Source organism: Eretmochelys imbricata, chromosome 18 (assembly GCF_965152235.1).
Source record: "Eretmochelys imbricata isolate rEreImb1 chromosome 18, rEreImb1.hap1, whole genome shotgun sequence".
NCBI lineage: Eukaryota > Metazoa > Chordata > Testudines > Cheloniidae > Eretmochelys > Eretmochelys imbricata.
The window spans coordinates 21,934,639-21,955,671 of record NC_135589.1 but is presented as its reverse complement, the minus strand read 5'-3'; the positions used below and the strand labels follow the sequence as shown (position 1 = coordinate 21,955,671).

The 21,033-nt window shown below is 47.2% G+C and overlaps 1 protein-coding gene across 1 annotated transcript in view; it reads left to right on the top strand.

Annotated features, from left to right (window-relative positions):
* The window catches only part of CHD5 (chromodomain helicase DNA binding protein 5), an 81,224-nt gene that overhangs the window by 24,790 nt on the left and 35,401 nt on the right, over positions 1 to 21,033 (top strand). The window contains exons 3-11 of the mRNA XM_077837592.1: positions 6,955 to 7,134; positions 8,418 to 8,536; positions 9,377 to 9,615; positions 11,361 to 11,485; positions 14,181 to 14,304; positions 16,234 to 16,400; positions 16,976 to 17,194; positions 18,852 to 19,058; positions 19,205 to 19,416. Coding sequence (XP_077693718.1) covers positions 6,955 to 7,134; positions 8,418 to 8,536; positions 9,377 to 9,615; positions 11,361 to 11,485; positions 14,181 to 14,304; positions 16,234 to 16,400; positions 16,976 to 17,194; positions 18,852 to 19,058; positions 19,205 to 19,416 — 1,592 coding nt within the window. The remainder of the gene's footprint in view (positions 1 to 6,954; positions 7,135 to 8,417; positions 8,537 to 9,376; positions 9,616 to 11,360; positions 11,486 to 14,180; positions 14,305 to 16,233; positions 16,401 to 16,975; positions 17,195 to 18,851; positions 19,059 to 19,204; positions 19,417 to 21,033) is intronic.

Sequence of the window (21,033 nt, the reverse complement as noted above, 5' to 3'; positions counted from 1 at the left end):
TGCGTGCAGAATTTCCTTTCCCCCACAGAAATGGGCTGCAGTGCTGCTAGCTGCCACTAGGGGCCACTGGACTCAGTAGAGCCCAGCTTGTACATAGAAGAGATACTGCTGGGCAGGGGGCGGGAGAGGGAGCTAGAGGGTTCCTGGCAGCTGCAGTTCCCAGCATGCCCTGAGGGAAGGAGAGGGCGGCGTGCAGGAAACTCCGTGCAACCCCGGGACCGAGCATCAGGCTGTTTCTCCCTCTGTATCCCTGGAAGGGGGTAGAGAAACAGGAACTGGGTTGTCATAGGGGTTTCTTTAACTCTCTACTCCTGGGGGAATTTTTATGTATCTGTATTGTTACAGACATACTTGCTGACAGTTATTTTGAAATAAATTACCAACATAATTGAAACTGGTGTGATTATGTAGTGTTATTTTGACAAATAAAATTTGCAGAATTTTAAAATATTGTGTGCAGAATTTTAAAATTTTTGGCGCAGCATGCCCCCAGGAGTATTCCATGGTGCTCACCATTGTAGTTTCTGAGCATTTAGCACACGTTGGTGCATTTATACTCCCAGCACGTCTGTGATGTAGGTAAGTATTCTTGTCTCAATTTTGCAGATGGGATACTGAGACACAAGGTCACCCAGGAAGTCTGTGGCAGAACTGGGATTGGATATCAGAACATAAGAATGGCCATGCTGGGTTGACCAGAGGTCTATCTAGCCCAGTATTCTGTCTTTCAACAGTGGCTGGTGCCAGATGTTTCAGAAGGAACAAACAGAACAGGGCAATGTATTGAGTGATCTATCTCCTGTTGTCTAGTCCTAGCTTCCAGCAGTCAGAGGTTAAGGGACCCCCAGAGCATGGGGTTGCATCCCTGACCATCTTGGCTAATAGCCATTGATGGACCTATCCTCCAAGAACTTGTCTAATTCTTTTTTGAACCCAATTATATTTTGGCCTTCACAACATCCCCTGGTAATGAGTTCCACAGATTAACTAAAGAAGTACTTCCTTATGTTTGTTTTAAACCTACCTATTAATTTCATTGGATGACCCTGGTTATATGAGAAGGGGTAATTAACATTTCTTTATTCACTCTCTCCACACCAGCCATGATTTTATAGACCTCGATCATCGCCCCCCTTTGTCGTCTCTTTTGTAAACTGAAATATTCCAGTCATTTTAATCTCTCCTCATACGGAAGCTGCTCCATCCCCCTCATCGTTTTTGTTGCCCTTCTCGGTACTTTTTCCAATTCTAATATATCTTTTTTGAGATGCGGTGAACAGACCTGCAGGCACTATTCATGATGTGGGCATATCATAGATTTATAGAATGGCATGATGATATTTTCTGGCTCATTATCTATCCCTTTCCTAATGGTTCCTAGCATTCTGTTAGCTTTTTTGTCTGCCATTGCACGTTGAACAGATGTTTTCAGAGAACTATCCATGAGTCCAAGATCTCTTTCTTGAGAGGTTACAGCTAATTTAGACCCCATTATTTTGGGATTACATTTTCCAATGTGCATTACTTTGCATTTATCAACATTGAATTTCGTCTGCCATTTTTTTGCCCAGTCACCCAGTTTTTTCAGATCTCTTTGTAGCTCTTTGCAGTCAGCTTGGACTTAAATACCTTGAGTAATTTTGTGTCATTTGCAAATTTTGCCATTTTGCCACTTCACTGTTTACTCCTTTTTCCAGATCATTTATGAATATGTTGAACCGCACTTGTCCCAGTACAAGTTCCTTGTGGCACTCTGCTATTTACTTTCTATTTATTTTCTCCACTATGAAAATTGACTCTTTATTCCTACCCTTTGTTTCCTATCTTTTAGCCAGTTACTGATTACCCAGGACCGCTCACTTTGCTTAAGAGCCTTTGCTGTGGGACCTTGTCAGAGGCATGCTTAAAGTCCAAGGACACTGTATCCACTGCATCACCCTTGTCCACATGCTTGTTGATGCCCTCAAAGAATTCAAATAGAGTGATAGGCCTTGAATTCCCATTACAAAAGCTGTGTTGACTCTTCCCCAATAGAGCATGTTCATTTATGTGTCTGATCATTCTGTTCTTTACTGTAGTTTCAACCAATTTCCCTGGTACTGAAGTTAGGCTCACCACCCTGTAATTGTCAGGGTCGCCTCTGAGCCTTTTTGAAACAATCAACATTACATTAGCTATCTGCCGGTCCTCTGATATGGAGGCTGATTTAAGTGATAAGTTACCCACCACAGTTAGTAACCTTGCAGCTTCATATTTGAGTTGAACTAGTACTCTTGGGTGAATTGCATCTGGTCCTGGTGACTTGTTACTGTTTAGTTCAGAGGTGGGTGGCCCGCGGGACTATCCTGCCCGGCTTCTGAGCTCCCGGCTGGGGAGGCTAGCCCCTGGCCCCTCCCCTGCTGCCCACCCTTCCCTGCAGCCACAGGGGACGGGGAACGGGGGGGTTGGATGGGGGGGGTGTCCCGGGGGGGCGGTCAGGGGTGGGGGTCCCCGGAGGGGGTGGTCAGGGGACAAAGAGCAGGGGAGGTTGGATTGGTCGGGGATTCTGAGGGGGGCAGTCAGGGGGCAGCAAGTGGGAGGGGGTGGATAGGGAGCAGGGGCCAGGCTGTTTGGGGAGGCACAGCCTTCCCTACCCGGCCCTCCATACTGTTTCGCACCGCGATGTAGCCAGCGGGCCAAAAAGTTTGCCCACCCCGGTTTAGTTTCTCGGTTTGTTCCAAAGCCTCCCCTGTTGACACCTGCATGTGGGACAGATCCTCAGATTCCTCAGATTTGCCATCTAAAAAGAATGGTTCAGGTGTGGAAATCACCACACCTCACATCCTCTGCAGTGCAGACTGATGCAAAGAATTCATTTAGCTTCTCTGCAATGGCCTTGTCTTCCTTGGGTGCTATTTTAGTACCTCAGCCATCCAGTGGCCCCACTGATTTTTGGACTGTCTTCCTGCTTCTGATGTACTTACATTTTTTTTTTTTTGCTGTTAGTTTTTGTCTTTTGTTAGTTGCTCTTCAAATTTGGACTGCTTAATTTTTCTTCTACACTTGACTTGCCAGAGTTTATGCTCCTTTCTATTTTCCTCAGTAGGATTTGACTTCCAATTTTTAAAGGACGTCTTTTTGTCTCTAACTGCATCTTTTACTATGTTGTTTAGCCATGGTGGCATTTTCTGGCCCTCTTGCGGTTTTTTTTTTTAATTTGGGGTATAGATTTAGTTTGAGCCTCTTTTATCAAGGCGTTTGATACGGTGCCACATGGGGAATTATTAGTTAAATTGGATAAGATGGGCATCAATAGGAATATTGAAAGGTGGATAGGGAATTGGTTAAAGGGGAGACTACAACGGGTCCTACTGAAAGGTGAACTGTCAAGTTGGAGGGAGGTTACCAGTGGAGTTCCTCAGGGATCGGTTTTGGGACCAATCTTATTTAATCTTTTTATTACTGACCTGGGCACAAAAAGTGGGAGTGTGCTAATAAAGTTTGCAGATGATACAAAGCTGGGAGGTATTGTTAATTTAGAGAAGGACAGGGATACCCTACAGGAGGATCTGGATGACCTTGTAAACTGGAGTAATAGGAATAGGATGAAATTTAATAGTGAGAAGTGTAAGGTCATGCATTTAGGGATTAATAACAAGAATTTTAGTTATAAGCTAGGGACGCATCAACTAGAAGTAACGGAGGAGGAAAAGGACCTTGGAGTATTGGTTGATCATAGGATGACTATGAGCTGCCAATGTGATATGGCTGTGAAAAAAGCTAATGTCGTCTTGGGATGCATCAGGAGAGGTATTTCCAGTAGGGATAAGGAGGTTTTAGTACCGTTATATAAGGCACTGGTGAGACCTCACCTGGAGTACTGTGTGCAGTTCTGGTCTCCCATGTTTAAGAAGGATGAATTCAAACTGGAACAGGTACAGAGAAGGGCTACTAGGATGATCCGAGGAATGGAAAACTTGTCTTATGAAAGGAGACTCAGGGAGCTTGGCTTGTTTAGCCTAACTAAAAGAAGGCTGAGGGGAGATATGATTGCTCTCTATAAATATATCAGAGGGATAAATACCAGAGAGGGAGAGGAATTATTTAAACTCAGTACCAATGTGGACACAAGAACAAATGGATATAAACTGGCCACTAGGAAATTTAGATTAGAAATTAGACGAAGGTTTCTAACCATCAGAGGAGTGAAGTTTTGGAATAGCCTTCCGAGGGAAGTAGTGGGGGCAAAAGATCTATCTTGCTTTAAGATTAAACTCGATAAGTTTATGGAGGAGATGGTATGATGGGATAACATGGTTTTGGTAATTAAATATTCATGGTAAATAGGCCCAATGGCCTGTGATGGGTTTTAGATGGGGTAAGATCCAAGTTACCTGGGAAAGAATTTTCTGTAGTATCTGGCTGATGAATCTTGCCCATATGCTCAGGGTTTAGCTGATCGCCATATTTGGGGTCGGGAAGGAATTTTCCTCCAGGGCAGATTGGAAGAGGCCCTGGAGGTTTTTCGCCTTCCTCTGTAGCATGGGGCACGGGTCACTTGCTGGAGGATTCTCTGCTCCTTGAGGTCTTTAAACTACAATTTGAGGACTTCAATAGCACAGATATAGGTGTGAGGTTTTTTTTGTAGGAGTGGTGGGTGAAATTCTGTGGCCTGCGTTGTGCAGGAGGTCAGACTAGATGATCATAATGGTCCCTTCTGACCTAAATATCTATGAATCTATGGTGTTTTAAAACAGTTTCCACACAATTTGCAGGCATTTCACTCTTTGGACTATTCCTTTTAATTTCCGTTTAACTAGCCTTCTCATTTTTGTGTAGTTCCCCTTTTTGAAGCTAAATGCTATTGTGGTGGGTTTCTTAGGCAATTTTCTCCCTAGAAGGATGTTAAATTTAATGACATTATGGTGACTATTACTGAGTGGTTCAGCTATATCCACCTCTTGGACTAGATCCTATGTACCACTTAGACTAAATAAATAATTGCCTCACCCCTTCTGGGGTCCAAGACAAACTGCTCCAAGAAGCAGTCATTAATAGTGTCTAGAAATTTTCTCTCTGGATTGCATAATGAGGTGACATGTTTCCAGTCAATATGGGGATAGTTGAAATCCCCTATTGTTATTGGGTTCTCTGTTTTTGTAGCCTCTCTAATCTCTCTGTGCATTTCACAATCACCATCCTGGACAGGTGGTCGCTAGTATATTCCTACTGCTATACTCTTATTATTCAAGCCTAGAATTTCTATCCATAGAGATTCTGTGGTGCTGTTTGATTTGTTTAAGATTTTTACTGTATTTGACCCCATGCTTACATGTACATATAGTGCCACTCGCTTGCCAACATGGCCTATTTCATCATTCTGATATATCTTGTATCCTGGTATTACCCCATCTCATTGGTTATCATCATTCCTCCAAGCTTCTGTGATGCCGATGATATCAATATCCTCATTTAATACACGGCACTCAGGTTCATCCATCTTAGTATTTAGACTTCTAGCATTTGTGTACAAGCACTTATACAATTTGTCCATACTTAGTTGTCTGCCTTCAGGAGGTAATTGAATGGGGACTCTTGTTCATTTGACTGTTTCTCTTCAGCTCCTACCTGTACTTTATCAACTTCTGTCCTCTCCTCTTTACTAGGATATAGAGTATCCCCTTTAATAAATCCTTGCCTATGGGATGTGTCTGTCTGACCTGTCGGCTTTCTCCCAGCCCTTAGTTTAAAAACTCCTGTACAACCTTTTAATTTGACATGCCAGCAGCCTGGTTCCATTTTGGTTTAGGTGGAGCCCATCCTTCCTGTATAGTCTCCTCCTTTCCCAAAAGGTTGTCTAGTTCCTAATAACCTTAACTCCTTCCTTCGAACACCATTGTCTCCTCCACACATTGAGACCCTGCAGTTCTGCTTGTCTACTTGGATCCCTGTCTGGAACTGGAAGCATTTCAGAGAATGCTTCCATGGAGGTCCTGGACTTTAATCTCTTACCTAGCAGCCTAAATTTAGCCTCAAGGACCTCTCTACTACCTTTTGTTGTGCCACTGGTTCCTACGTGTACCATGACCACTGGCTCCTCCCCAGCCGTGCATGTAAGTCTGTTTAGATGTCTTGAGAGGGCCGCAGCTTTCACACCGAGCGGGCAATTTGCCATGCGGTTCTCCCGGTCATCACAAACCCAACTATCTATATTTCTAATAAATGAATCTCCTATTACGATTACCTGTCTCTTCCTAATAACAGATTTCCCCTCCTCTGGAGGGGTATCCTCAACGCGAGAGGATCCCGTGACACCACCTGGAAGGAGAGTCCCAACCATGGGATCGCTTCCCTCCACTCCAGCTGGATGTGCTCCTTCCCCAAGTCTTTCATCTTCCTCAACTGTCCAGAGGCTGTCAGACTGGGGTGGGACTGCTCAACTGTCCTGGAAAGTCTCTGTCTCCCTTAGCTCCTCCAGTTCAGACACTGGTCTCAAGAGCCCGTACTCGGTCCCTGAGGGTCATAAGGTGCGTGCACCAAATACGCACATATGTCACCTGCCCACCAGGCCTGTCATCCTACATGCCTTATTCAGTGCAACAAACTATACAGCCTCCACTCTGCTACTGGCCGCCTGTCTGCATCATTATATAGAAGATCTGCTGAGTCCCAGTCCAGTGTCTTAACCAGAGGAGTGTCCTTCCCCTGCAACAAAATAATGAATGGAAAACAATGTTTCTGCTTGTGTCTCGTACAGTCAGACCCTTCTTACGGCCCAGATTAAACCAAGTGAGAGTGGCGTTTCCTTGACTTGTGCTAGGGTGTTGCTATCCACATGTACTGTGGCTGGAGTGTTTTAAAATGTAAAAGTAATTAATAGGAATGACTGAATCTGACAAACGACCAGAGGGGTTTGTGCAGGGAAGCTGGGGAGGGGAGATCCTGGCCTTCCTTCATTGTCCCTTCCTCTCTTAGGGGAGTAATGATGAAATATCTGAAAACGAAGAGGAACTGGAGGAGAAATCTGAGAGCGAAGGGAGTGACTATTCGCCCAACAAAAAGAAGAAGAAGAAGCTCAAAGAAAAGAAAGAGAAAAAAGCCAAGCGCAAGAAGAAAGATGAAGAGGAGGATGATAATGAGGAAGGAGGTTTAAAGGTACCTACAATTACTGTCCAGGACCTAGGTCCATTAGTCGGGTTGTTTCTGAGAATGGGAACTTTAGGGCACCTCCCTGTTACTCTCTCTCAATGCGAGGATGGGATGTGGGAAAAGGCCAAGGGGGCTGTTTTTCACCAGGTGCTTCCTCAGGAGGAGTTTCATTTCAGTCTCTGCCTGTATGCCTAACTGGGGGTCCAATCCTGCAGGGAGTGGAGTGCTCCTACTCCCAGATGCTCCCAGAGGAGCCGAGGGCACTGGGAACCTGGCAGGTTTGGTGCTTGGGAGATCTGTGTGGAGGAGGAAATTCTGTTTCATGAAGGATTTGGAAATTTGGCTTTGTTCCAAACTGGAGCAAAAACTAAAATTTTGAAATTCTTAAAAAAAAAATTCTGACTTTTTGTTTTGGGTTGATTGAAACATTTAGTTTCAGATTTGAGTTTTAAAAATGCTGTATTCTGTTACAAAATAAAAAAAATCCACAGTGGAAAGTCTGAAGGGTTTTGTTTTGACATTGTTGAAATGGGACATTTCAATATTGTCAGAACTTTTCCCGTTTTTTTCCAAAACAGAGTTCCAGCGAAATGGATCTGATTTCGGGAAGCATGTCAGTGTCAATGGCACCGTGTATTCTGGAGGAAAATGATTCCATCCAAGTTTCTTCAACCAGCTCCAGCCCCTTGTCCCTCTCTCTTATTTTGGCTCTTAGCTGCTCTTCGGAGGTCTCTGTTGCACGGTTGCCAAGAGGGCGTGCCCTGGACAGTTGTGTTCATTTATGTGTCTGGTTCTGTGGAAAAGCAGATGAGTGACGACTCTCTGGCTCCTCGGACACTGATGTTAAAACAGCCTTTGCTTTTCAAAAAATCCTCTGACACCAGGGTCACCCCTCCCCAAGGTGTGGAAAAGCAGTAGCACCCAGTGAGTCAGGAGTCACCGGAGTGGACCGGGGCCTTGTGCTGTCACAGCTACTAGCAAATGGATTTTGCCGCAGTTCCCACTGATGCATTTGATGTGCCCACGGATTACATGTCGTGGTGACACTAAAGCTGTGGTGGGGTTAGGGAAGCGTTTGGAAGGCATTGTATTGTTTTCCAGCTAGGTAGTGTGTCTGTTTACTAAGCACTTGTGCACACTCCATCCTTTAACCAACAGAAACCAATCCCCATGTTGTGGAGGTCTAGGAGTAGCAGATGGCGTGCAGTATATAATGGGCGTGGCTGCACACCGCTCGTTCATAGCACCTCCGTCATTTGCATTAAATGCATCCCTTTGTAAATCCATAGGAGCCCAAGAGCTCAGCGCAGCTAATGGAGGAGTGGGGCCTGGATGATGTGGATTATATTTTCTCAGAAGAAGATTACCATACTCTGACTAATTACAAGGCTTTCAGTCAGTTTCTCAGGTAAGAGGCTGAGCGGTGGAGCATTGTGCGTATGGATGGGGATCTGTTTTGTACTTGGTTACTACCCAATCGAGTTGATAAAGCCAAGGCATTAGAATGCTGATTCCTCAGCAACAGAAAACCAGACATGTGCAGTTTACTGACGTTCTGCCAGACTGCACAATCCGCTCCTCGTCACAGGCAGGATCTGGGCTACAATCTCTGTAGAGACTCTGGATGTATCCCAAGTGGGGTTCTGCTCTCGCCCATAGCCAGTTGGACCCTAGAAGGTTACCATTCGCTTTGAGGGCGAGGTCAGATGCAACAGGGAAATGATGCAATGTCATGCCACGGTGCTATACAAGTAGTAATGAATTATCCCTGGCTCCAAAGCATTCTCTTGGCCAGTTTAAGTTTGCTGCCCATCTATACCTTGGTGCTTCACCACATGTATCCGAGAGGTGTTCTTCAGGACGCTGTTTTCCAAGGGGTTTCGTTGCAGGACTGGTTGGAAAAGGCAGAAACATTTTCACCAAAAAATAAAGTTTTCCCAATTTTTTGTTGTTGAAAATTGTGAATTTCCCCCCACCCTGGCTGCTCTTTAAGCTGGTTGAAAACGATCAAAGATTTTTTTGGGGAAAAAAGTCATTGAATATTTGAACATTTCCCCTCTCTTTCCTTGCTAGGGCAGTTTTGGTTTCTACTGTTTTCAGTGCATCTGTTGCCAGTGACTTGTCACAATCGGTGTCAGGCATTGGCTGCTAATTCATGTTACGCTTTTCCCCAGCGTGTGATGAGTTAAAACAATCAGACCGCAGAGGAGCCCTATCGACTGATGGTTTTTCCTACCCCACCCTGCAGGCCTCTCATTGCCAAGAAGAATCCCAAAATCCCCATGTCCAAGATGATGACAGTGCTTGGTGCCAAATGGCGAGAATTCAGCGCCAACAACCCGTTCAAAGGCAGCTCGGCCGCGGCAGCTGCAGCCGCAGTGGCGGCAGCCGTGGAAACAGTCACCATTGCACCTCAGCTTTCTGTCAGCCCTCAGCAGTCTGCTCTGCCCATGGCCATCAGGAAAGCGAAAACCAAGGAGGGCAAAGGTAACGTGCCAGGCAGGAATGAACGGCTAACCAGACAGCGTGGGTAGACCTTGCAATGATAAACAATACATTTACTTGCAGTATATTATTTAGCCACTAGATGTGTCCGTGTGCTACCTAGCTAGTTCCAGACAGGGTGTGAAGCCTGGTAAGTAAGGGAAACAAAGCTGGAAATTGAGCTGTGGGGAAACTTGAGTCTGTGTCTGTAGTTTGTATTTGTACTCTACAATAAATGCCACAGATGAACTGTGATTCTTTATATAATGACCGATCACGTTTCCAGGACCATGGAGGATTTGTATCCTACTTTAAATAAAGCAATAATAACAATATTTCTTGATGTGATACCTGTGTCACAAAGGATCTCCAAGAGCTTTATAAATATTCGCTAGTGAAATCTCGCAACCTCCTGGAAAGGGCACTTTTCAAGCTGGAGTGAATTTGCAGGCCAGTAAGATCAGGACTGAGGGGCACTGGAAAATCTGTTGGGGGAAACTCAAATGGAATAGTAGGGGTGGTAGGATGCAGGGCAGGACATTGGCAGAGCAGATGTGTTCTGTCCGTATGCCTCTGTAATATTCAGCAGTCTGGCCGATGCATTCCATCTGGACCGACGTAGGACATTCAAGAACAGTGAAGAGACCACAGTAGAAAAGATTACAAAAATAACTTATAAGGTATTTGATTTCCTAGCGGGGAGGTGGAAGGACACTGCCTTCAAACCCCATTTGCAAGCGTGTTAATCTACAGCAGCTCCTACGGAATTGATCTCATTTTTATTGAAATGAGTCTGTAACTATTAACATTTTCCTGCTCCTGACAGCAGAGACGGGAGGCTTCCCTCAGCGTTCAGAAAGGGCTTCATGAGTCATTGGAAGAAAAAATGGGGAAGGGGAGGAGGGAGAGAAATCTCCCTTTGTTCCTACAGTGTTTTTCTTCATGAAGTTTCTGTTCCAATTATGCAGCAATCAAATCCTGATGCCTCAAGAGCTTTGAAAGGAGCAGCCCAAGAGGCATGGTGCTGTTTGCAACAGTTTTCCTTTCCCATAGTTTTCGTGCAGCATCTCTCAGTCCACTTAGCTGATCTTGTGGGAGGAAGCTGTCGTCTGTCCCCCCTGGCCACACCCACAGAGGTTAGTTATTTGCACCCATCTCTGCAGTATCTGAGCTGCAGTCCCTTTCCTGGCCCCTGGGGGGCAGGCTGCAATTTTCACCCAAATGCAAAGCAGTTAAATATGAACCCCTGGTTTATAAGGGAAGCAGTTGGCCACCCCTCAGTATTTGCTTAGGGTTCCCACTGCGGAGACACAGAGAGCCACAGGGGAAAGAAGCACCTTCGGGGAAGGAGACATGCTGCTTTCATTGCTCTGCTCTTGCATTTATAAAGTTCAGTGAGGAATGTTTGTGAAGCATCGTTTTCAAACAGGAGGGAAACTGTAAAAATGTAGAGCCTTGGTTCTTTCCCAGCATTGAACATGGGACCTTCAGCACCAAAGCACAGGGCCTTTGCCTCTTTAACTAAAGGAGTCGCTCTCTTAACGGGTAGCAGTATTAGGCATTTATCCTCTGTGTGGATTCAGTGTGTGGGGGGAACACGATGTGATAAGCTAGAATGTTACGCAGGCAATGCAAACACTCAGAAGATACTTGAACGAAGGTAAATTATGAGCAATAGGGTTTGGGGAGAATGTAGAAATCAAGGTGTCCATCATTAGAACGTCAAGAAAATCTTTCTGTTCATTTAGGTCCAGGAGTACGGAAGAAAATCAAGGGCTCCAAAGATGGGAAGAAAAAGGGGAAGGGGAAAAAGATGGCGGGCGTGAAATTCCGGTTTGGAGGAATCGCCAACAAAAGGAAAAAAGGCTCATCAGTAAGCGCTCTCTGTCTGTAAATGGCGAATGTTGGTGCCGGTGGAGGGAGCTGGGCGGGCAGCCCTGGAGATTGGAGTCCTCTGTTTCCCCCAACATTTTGGGTAGTGGCCGGGCAAGCTTCCTCCTGCGGTGTTCCTTATCCTGCCTGAAGCCCCATTCACAGATAGGAGAAGGGTATTCAGTTCTGTAGCTCATTCAGTTTTGGTGTGTCTCTGCCAAGAAGGGAGACAATTAGTGCCAGTTGCACTGATGGGTATTGGATGTGGCTACTTGTCCCAGAGAGCTGGGCTGTGACTGTCAACCCATTTTGCACAGGGGGAAATTCACTCCTGTGCAGAGAGGGGCCAGCACACAGTCTGTGCCGCACCAAGGGCTCAAGTTGAATTTACGTGGGGCATTGGCCCTTTGCACTGGCATGCATTTCATCCATTGGAAGCGTCAAGCTTCCTTCAGCTGGGGAAATGCTGGCAGTCCCTCCTCACTTGGGCCTGGGTAAGGAAATCTTAAAATCTCATTTGCGTTTCTTTGTTAGAAACCAATCTTTGCTCAGTGGGTATTCTACCCTTTGGAAGAGAACTGCATCCAGGCTCACGTTCCTAGAGATGGCATGTTTGGGAATTTCTTCCACTAAAATCATAGAATCAGTTTTAATACTTTCCTGTGGTGAGTTCGGTGATAACATAATTTCAGATTTCATTTGCAAATAAACTGTTTAGGGCCTACCCTCGTACTGAATGTATGTCAGAGAGAATTATCAAATGCTTTAATTATATTACCATATCTAGCCTGTGATTTTCCAGCACAGTTCCTGGAGTAGAAGACCACAGGAATAAATGCAAGGCCAAAAAAATCTGTAATACAGTTTGCATGCTGTGCACTTGGCAGTGTATGAATATCAAATGTATGCAGAGTATTTTAAAGAATAAATATTTTAAATAACTATAGAATAAGGACAGAACTCCTGTAGGTCTTGATAATATTGATCAGAATCCCATTAATTTAGCCTTATTGGAGTTCACTAACCCTCTGGAGCCATTACATGTAATATAATCAGTTTGTAAATTACTTTTGTGCAACAAAGATTCAAGTGAAAGGAGCGTTTTTGAACCAATCCGCTGCAGTAGTTTTCAATCATAAGTATGTGAATATGTGGCAAATTTTCAAAAGTGGACCCTAGATTTGTGCATTCACATTTTCAAGTGATGCTGAAAGCTCAGAGTTTCTCCCACGGTTAGTCAGAGGACTAAGTACGGTGTGTGTGTGCGTGTGTTTGTGTGTGTATAAATCAGAGCTTTGGGGAGAAGGGTTTAGGGTCCAGAATGAGAATTTAGACGTGTTAATTTTAGGTGTGAAGTCACAGTGTAAGTTTTAGCTCATTTAACTATTTGCAAAAAAAAAAAAATCAACGAAGTAGCGAGTGTGTGAATTTTTGTGTGCACATGCACATGCCGGGGTTATGGCAGACTGAAGCAACGGGGGGTACGGGGGTGCCCTCACTGTATCGGTCCGGGAGAAGTAGTGCAGCCACCCAAGCGAGGGAGGAGAGGAGAGCTCCCTGCTTTTAGCAGAGGATGTGGTAGCTTTGTTTCCCCCAGCCCCGCTCCCCCTCACTTCAACAGACACACATGCTTGTTTAGTGCTTTTCGTGGCAGGGGCTATTCTGGGTGAGCCTGGAATTCTGAGCCCTCATTGTGTCTGATACGCAAAGCTCCTGTTGGCTGGATCAGTCTCGTTTCGTACTCCAGGCAAAATCTGAACTGTGCTCAAACACAGTATCTCATGGAGCTACTTTTAAAGGGCACGAGCCAACGGCTCTTTACACACCAGGCCCTGGGTGAGGAGGCTGCATTTCTCCTGCAAGACTAAACCTGTCTAGTTGCCTGAAGCTGTAACCCCGACTCACCCAAGCTGTGCCATTGACTCCAGTGAGGCTGTTGGCATCGGTAAGAGGTGCAGGGAGTGGCCCTAGCGGCTGAGGTGTTAGATCAGACCGTTGAGACCTTCTGGTCCAGTGTCCTGCCTCTGGCCAATACCCGGTGTTCAGGGGACACTGAGCTGTCCCAGGATGACCCCTGGCTGGTTGTGCAGTGCAATCTGTGCATTTGTGAAGGTGTTATCAGAGACAGCCAGGGAGCCCCGCCTCCGACTCTTGTCAGGTAAGTGGAGAAGGAACTGGACTGTCGCCTGATTTAAATGGCTTGATTTGCACTCTTTAAATCTGCACTCAGAGTCTTTCAGTGATTTGGGATCTTAATCTGTCTGCTCCCTTCAGCGGCTGCTGGAGGTGCCAGGGAACAGGCTTGGCAGCCTCTCTTCAGAGCTGAAGGAGAGAGAACATTGTCCTGCAGATGCCAGATACAATCCAGCCCTATTTGGCTTGACACTGAGTCCAAGAGATTGGTATAATACATAAGATTTACTTTGTGACGCACTTGCATAACCTCCGCATAATGTCACCAGGAGCTGTATAAACCTGCCTGTGGCCTATCCCTAACTACTCAATGAACCCGCAAGCTTTACCGCTTGGCCTCAGTGGGGCTCAGCCCTGAGGAGCTCACTCAATGAGCTGTGTTCTCCCTGTGCATTTGCCCAGCTTCTCGGTGCTGCGCTCCTCCTGCCACAAGGACTGGCCCTCTGGCAGCGGGGGACGAGAAGCCAATGCTTTGCCTCTGTGTGGTTTGATTTCCCTTGCAGAGTGAAGAGGAGGAGCGGGAGGAGTCGGACTTCGACAGCGCCAGCATCAACAGCTCTTCGGTGCGCTCCGAATGCTCGGCGGGCTTGGGGAAGAGAGGGAAGAGGAGGAGAAAGAAAAAGAGGAGTAGGCCATTTCTTTGTACTCCGCTCCTGTTCTGTTTGGATTTCCTGCTTTGATGTGTGCTTCTCTGGTCCCTGGAGCCCTGTGTGGGAGCTTCCAGTGCAGCATCTGACCCTGGCTCCATGTGGGGGTGTGTGGGGGCGAGGGGAGCCTTCATTCACACCCAACGCGAAATGCCACTGCTGGCTTGTCTCGCCAGGGGTGTGAGCAGCTCCCGTTCTTTCAGCGCTGCCTTGCTTTGGAGGGAGAGCCCTGTCTGCTGGCCTGGCATTGTTTCCCTTCCATGAAAACGGTATTTGCGGGAACACGCCACCAGTAAATTTAGCCTTACAGAGTGGCCAGCCACGTAGGCCAAGGTGTCTAGCTGACATAGGGGAGCATGAAGATGTGAACAAGATTAGGGTTTTTTTCCCTGTGTTAAATGCCAGAGTAATTCACAAGGCACATGCTTCATTCAGCCTCATGGACGTGCCCTGGGATAAGAAATGCATGCAAGCAGCAGGACAAGGCACGCAGCAGGGTATTGGATCAGACGTATGTATCGTTTTTTGGATACCATTGATTTTTTTTAGCAACACTTTCTCTGCTTCATTGCGACTGAGAAAATCCATAAAGGTCCCTTTGGACCGAACGGCCCGGAAGTATTCCGCTGACACTGGCTTGGCGGCGTCTCTCTCCGCCCCCGAAGGACTCCAGGAGCGAAGTGCAGTACTTGTTTCCTCCCACCATCCCGGACTTGCATTCACGGCAGCAGCTTGGCTTCTCCTCAGCTGTTGCTGGCTCAGCACAGCCATCTGCTCCATGGCAGCACCGTCCCCGCTGTATTCTCAGCTTGGGCAGCCATTCACTCTTGTAGTGCGACAGAAAGGATCCTTTTCTTTTTATCTTCCGTCCTTGCTCCGCACGAGATATTTCAGATCCAGAAATTCCAAATATCCTGTAGCTTCTTATCTTCACCCTCAAGTTATACTTTCAACAAATCAAAGGGCAGCTTCTGGATGTGGGGCTGGAAGCTTCTGCTGGGATAGGAAACGAGACTGTCTCACCCCGGCAATGCACAGTCCTCATTCTCTGGGTTTGACATCTTACACCGGTGAGAGCTGAGCTCACGAAGACTGGGACTGGCTGCAAATCAGTCCCCTACATGAAGACGGAATCTGTTTAGTCTTTTTGTTTGTTATTCACGTTGCAGCAGTGCATGGAGACCCAGTTGTGCGAGGTGCTGTACAAATACATAGCGAGAGACAGACTCTGCCCCAAGAAGCTTATAGTCCTAGTAGATCAGACTGACAAAGGGAGACTCATTATCTTCCCTAGTTTACAGAGGAGCAGTTGTGCACAGAGTGTTTTAGTGACTTGTTCAAGGTCATTCAGGGAGGCTGTGGCAGAACTGGGACTTGAAGCCAGGTCTGCTGAGTCCTAGTCCAGTGCCTTAACCATAGAGCTATCCTGCCCTTCCTTGTCCCCTGCTGTACCAGGTTGGATGAGCTCCTGCCTCTGAGTCGAGTGCACACACAGGGAGACCAGAGTAGTCCAAAGAGGAAGAGTCCTTCTCGGCTGTATTATTGTTGCATGGTACATTTGCAGTTGATGGTGATGGTATCTGCGGAGGTTTCTCTGACTGGCCTCCCTTGCAACCTCTCCAGGTTCTGGCATTCTCCATTGAGAGCCTGAAGGAACCAAAGGATGATACAGTGTGGAGAGAGAAAGAGAGACAGAGGTGAGATGATGCTGTGTGCAAAGACCCAGATAAACTGATGCTGAGGGACAGAGAGGTAGGGGAATGTAATAGATGGGGACTAAGGTGGAATGTTCTCTTTGTTTCCTTAAATATAATGAATCCTTTTACAAGAGAAATTGTCTTGTTTCCTCCTGGGAAAGCATGTGATGGCTGCTGCTTCTCTGACTGTCCTGTGTGTCCCTTGTTCTTAGTTGAAGAAGGGGATGGATACGAGACCGACCACCAGGACTACTGTGAAGTCTGCCAGCAGGGAGGGGAGATCATCCTATGCGACACTTGTCCTCGCGCCTATCACCTCGTCTGCCTGGATCCTGAGCTGGAGAAAGCACCGGAGGGCAAGTGGAGCTGCCCGCACTGTGTGAGTAACTGTGGGGTTGGTTTGAAACTGGGAAACTTTGCTGCTGAAAATCAGCTTAGAACATAGCTGGGAGCACTAGTAAAAGGAGGGTTCCTCTTCTGCAGAGAGGAGCGCTCAGAGATTTGTGTGTCCCACTTCTCACCGCACATGGGCTTATCTAAGTCGCAGCGGCACCCTGTCCAAAAGGAGCCTTTGCTTTTTAGTTGGTGCCGTGTGATCAATGGCTCTGAAACCATGTCCTGGACCAGAGCAGCAGGACTTGGCTGCAGCCAACTTGGTTGCAGTGTTCACCAGAGAGGTGGCTTAGCGGAGCTAAGACTCAGGTTGGAAATGGCCTTGACTCCCTGGATTCATGGATCCGAATCCCTGCCAGGCTGACTTGGCTTCTCAGCCTCCTCACGCAGTTCCTACCCCAACAGGAGCTCTTGCAGCTGCGTGTTCGGGTGCTGAGGGCTGAGAACTTGGCCCGTAGGGGAAAGCGCCCATGCGTGTTCAGACACCTATCAGACACCCCTGGGGCACTGGATGGGCCACCTAAGTAAATACTCAGCACTGTGCTGATGCACCTTCCCTAGGAGAAGGAAGGGATCCAGTGGGAGCCGAAGGAAGAGGAGGAGGAGGACGAGGAAGGAGGCGAAGAGGAGGAGGATGACCACATGGAGTTTTGCCGTGTGTGTAAGGATGGCGGGGAGCTGCTGTGCTGTGACACCTGCCCGTCTTCCTATCACCTGCACTGTCTGAACCCGCCTCTGCCGGAAATACCAAACGGTGAATGGCTCTGCCCGCGCTGTACAGTGAGTGTTACCAGCATTTGTCCTGCCGCCCCTTCGCTTCCCCCGGGGCAAGGAGTGGGCTTCAGCGTGGCCTGAGGGTTTCAGAACTGGTGCTAGAGTGAGGGCAGACAGATGCCCTGCTCTGATGGGCTCTGATCCCATCCCCCTCTGATGTGCCCCCATCCCATGCCCTCTTCCCCATGGGCCTGCCGTCCTGCCCCTCACTTCCTGCTCTGCAGAGTCTGTCATCCCCCTCCCCAGGCTGCCTCTAGGACCTGCTGGGTCTCTGGAAGGCTCTGTTCCCTGCACTGACTTGCTGCCCTATGCAGATGACCGTTTATTTCCCTGCAGCTTTTTAGATTAAGTGTCAGGTCCCATTTGATGCATCTCCTGCGTGGAGGAGCCTCCCCCGTCGGAGGCAGCCGAGCTGCAGTGGCGGGTAGGCGTGATTTGTGGAGCCCCCGACAGTACTGGAGAATTAAATATGGGACTAGTGAAACACTGATTACTTCCCAGCCCGTTCTGTCCCCAGCTGGGACATGGGCAGCATCATGGCCGCTCAGACAGAGCCATCCTTTTCCAGCACTCCTGCATCCAGGGGATGGATCTGCCATCATTCAAGGTGCCTTGGGGGGCACTCTCTCACTCACCCCGCCCCGTGCGTTTCACCCCTCTCACTCACTCACTTGTTACTGTCCGACCAGTAAAAAAAGAGCATTGATTAAGAAACAAGCCCTGGGGTTGACATAGAGCACAGCATTTCCTTTCAGGACTGTCCAGGCTGAGTCAGAGGTGGCAGGCCAGGCCTAGAACTGGCCTGACTCTGGGGTTGTTAAAAACTGCCCAGTTTGTTGCATGACCCTGGGTTCCCTTGAGACTGGGCCTAATTTACTGCCAGTCGCTGCTGCCCATCCTGCCTGCGGATTTCCCACAGTGGAAGCAGTTTCCAGTTATGGCCCAGGTGCCAGTGGAGACTGCTCAGGGGGCCTCTGGATTAGTGCACCTCCCTCTCTGCCCTGGCAATGCCCTCCTTCTCTGGACAGCTTACTCCTAGGGGGATTCTGCACCACTGCGCGATGCAGAATTTGTGCAGAATTCATGTTCCCCGCAGAATTGTATTTTATCCCGCAGAATTTGTGATTTCCACCAAAATGCTTCACAAATTTCAGCCCCTGCCCCGTGACATTTCCTGAATCTTTTTTTGTTGTCTGTATTGTGACAGACATACTTGCTGACAGGTATTTTATAAGAAGTTCCCAAAATAGTTGAAACTGGCCTGAATATATGGTGTTATTTTGACAAATAAAAATATGGAGAGTTTTGCAGAATTTTAGAATATCGTGTGTAGAATTTTTAATTTTTTGGTGCAGAATTCCCTTAGAGTAACAGCTCCCCTCATGGCTTGGCCCAGGCAGGATCTGTGCTACATTTCCCCACTGCAGACCTCTTTGCCCTCCAGCAGACTCCACTGCCAGTGCAGGTCCAGTGCTCAATCCAGGCCAGGTCTGGTGTCCAGCCATTGCGAAGCCGGGGCTTGGTAGTTATGGGTTGGGCTTTCCCTCGTGTTTCAGGGCTGTGCTGCCGGGGAAGTGGAAGGGGGAACTGCTGTGTGGGGCTGACGGGGCCCATTTTAAACCTCGAGTGTATGTGTGTTATTTTTGCCTCCTTTTATTCTCAGTGCCCTCCCTTAAAAGGCAAAGTCCAACGCATCCTGCACTGGGTCTGGCGAGAGCCCCCTGCCCCCTTCCTGTCTGGGCTCCCTCCGCCTGAGCTGGAGCTGTCCGTCCCTCCATCAAAGCCCCTGGAGGGGATCCCGGAGCGGGAGTTCTTTGTGAAGTGGGCAGGACTCTCCTACTGGCATTGCTCCTGGGTCAAGGAGCTGCAGGTAAGACGCAGCGAGGCTGGTGAGAGGGGGACTGCGTGCGATGCTGCCCGTGGCTGGGCCGGGCACACCTGTGGCCCTTTTCGACACGTGTGTGGGGGTGTTGAAACATAACCAGCTCCCCCATTTGTTGCTCTCTCCGGGCGCAGCTGGAGCTGTACCACACCGTGATGTATCGCAACTACCAAAGAAAGAACGACATGGATGAACCCCCGGCCTTTGACTATGGCTCTGGGGATGAAGATGGCAAAAGCGAGAAGCGGAAGAACAAAGACCCGCAGTACGTCAAGATGGAGGAGAAGTACTATCGCTACGGCATCAAACCTGAGTGGATGATGATTCACCGAATCCTGAACCACAGGTGGGGAGTTGTGCAGGAGAGAGGGGTGGGTGTACAGACTCCTAGAACTCCTATAACATCAAGGGGCAAAGATTGCCCGTAGGGCCTCGTGAAGATCCATGAAGAAGGAATTCTGAGTGAAACCTGATGCATTCACCTTGTCTCCTTTTGCAAATGAAGGTGTAGGGAGTGGTTCCTCCCCAAGTCATTAGTATGGACTGTGTGATATTCCCAATCCTGCAGAGGTTTTTGGGGTGGTGATTTATGGTGATTAGCTAGGTTTTTTGGGGGCAGAACTAGAATTTCTGTAGCAAGCAATATTTCTAAGTCAAGCCTAGTTTGTGGGCAATATTAATTAAGCAACGGTTAGATCTGCTTGTGCTAAGAAGATAACATACCGCAGAGTGATCAGGGAGATGTTTGCAAAGTTACACACACACAGCATTTCAAGTTTGGATTCTACCCACTGACATTATTGAATCTGGCCTTGAATTTAGGCAGCCCAGAGTGCAGGGATCATCCAGGCTAGTGCCATGTGGCCATTCGTGGCACAGCATTGTAATATCAGAACATAGACAGCCTGGTGTCTTGGTAGGACGGGTGCTGCTCATGTGTGTCACCAGTGTTAACCCAGAACAATTCCACCAATTCTAATGGAATTAATCTGAATTTCCAGACCCTGTAAGTGACAGCAGAATTTGTCCTGCGATGTCTCCCCAAGCCCAAACTTTCTGCTGGCCAGGGGATGGGGATTTACTTACTGCTTTGCTTTTGCAACCCTAATTTGCTCCTCCTAAAGACTGTAAAGCTGTAAACTTATTCCAAGGCTATCCATCACCTTGGAAGCTCATTACAGAGCTGAAAGTGAGGCCAAACATGAATTGTTGCATTATTTCCATTTCTATTAAATTGCACGTTAAAAATATAGATAGTAAATTCTTCCAAAAGGCGGATCTTGGCGTTATTAAACTTTCCCCAAATACATTATTTGGGTCCCTGATGCCAACTAATATTTTACTGAAAAATTCATAAATTTCTTCTGCGACTGGGTGATCAGTGTTTCTCCTGTTGATCGCACCATGCAGCTGCTATTACTCACACAAACTACTCTCAAACCCAGTCCATTTCTGTGTATGCTGTTCATTTCTGTGGGGAATCATGCATTCCACCCTCACTCAAATCACATCAAAGACATTTGCAGGAGTTTGGGAATCACATGTATACTGAGAGGTAGCTAATGCTCACATAACTCCCTTGGAGGCTGATGGGACTGTGCATGCAGAGAAGAATTTAAATGAATTTCAATTATTTAGCCATGATATCTGAGTTTATTTGTGCTGAAGACATTTCCTATGTATTAGATAATCTTCTGGGTTGATAACTTTTTTTTTTTTTTTTTTTTAAAGTCTAAAGGCAAGGATCGCTTTGTAGAACTTCTAAATTAGGAATTACACACTTCTCTTCAAAGCTGTTTGACGAGGACTGAGTCAAGTTGTGTGGCAAAACCCTGTGCCAGAGTTACGTTCTATGTAAATAAGGCAGGTCTTGCCTTTTATAAATAACCGGATTCTGAAAGGTTTTTATTAGTTTTTCAGTGTAATTGGTATGAGGAATGTGTAAGGAGACATGATAAGCTTT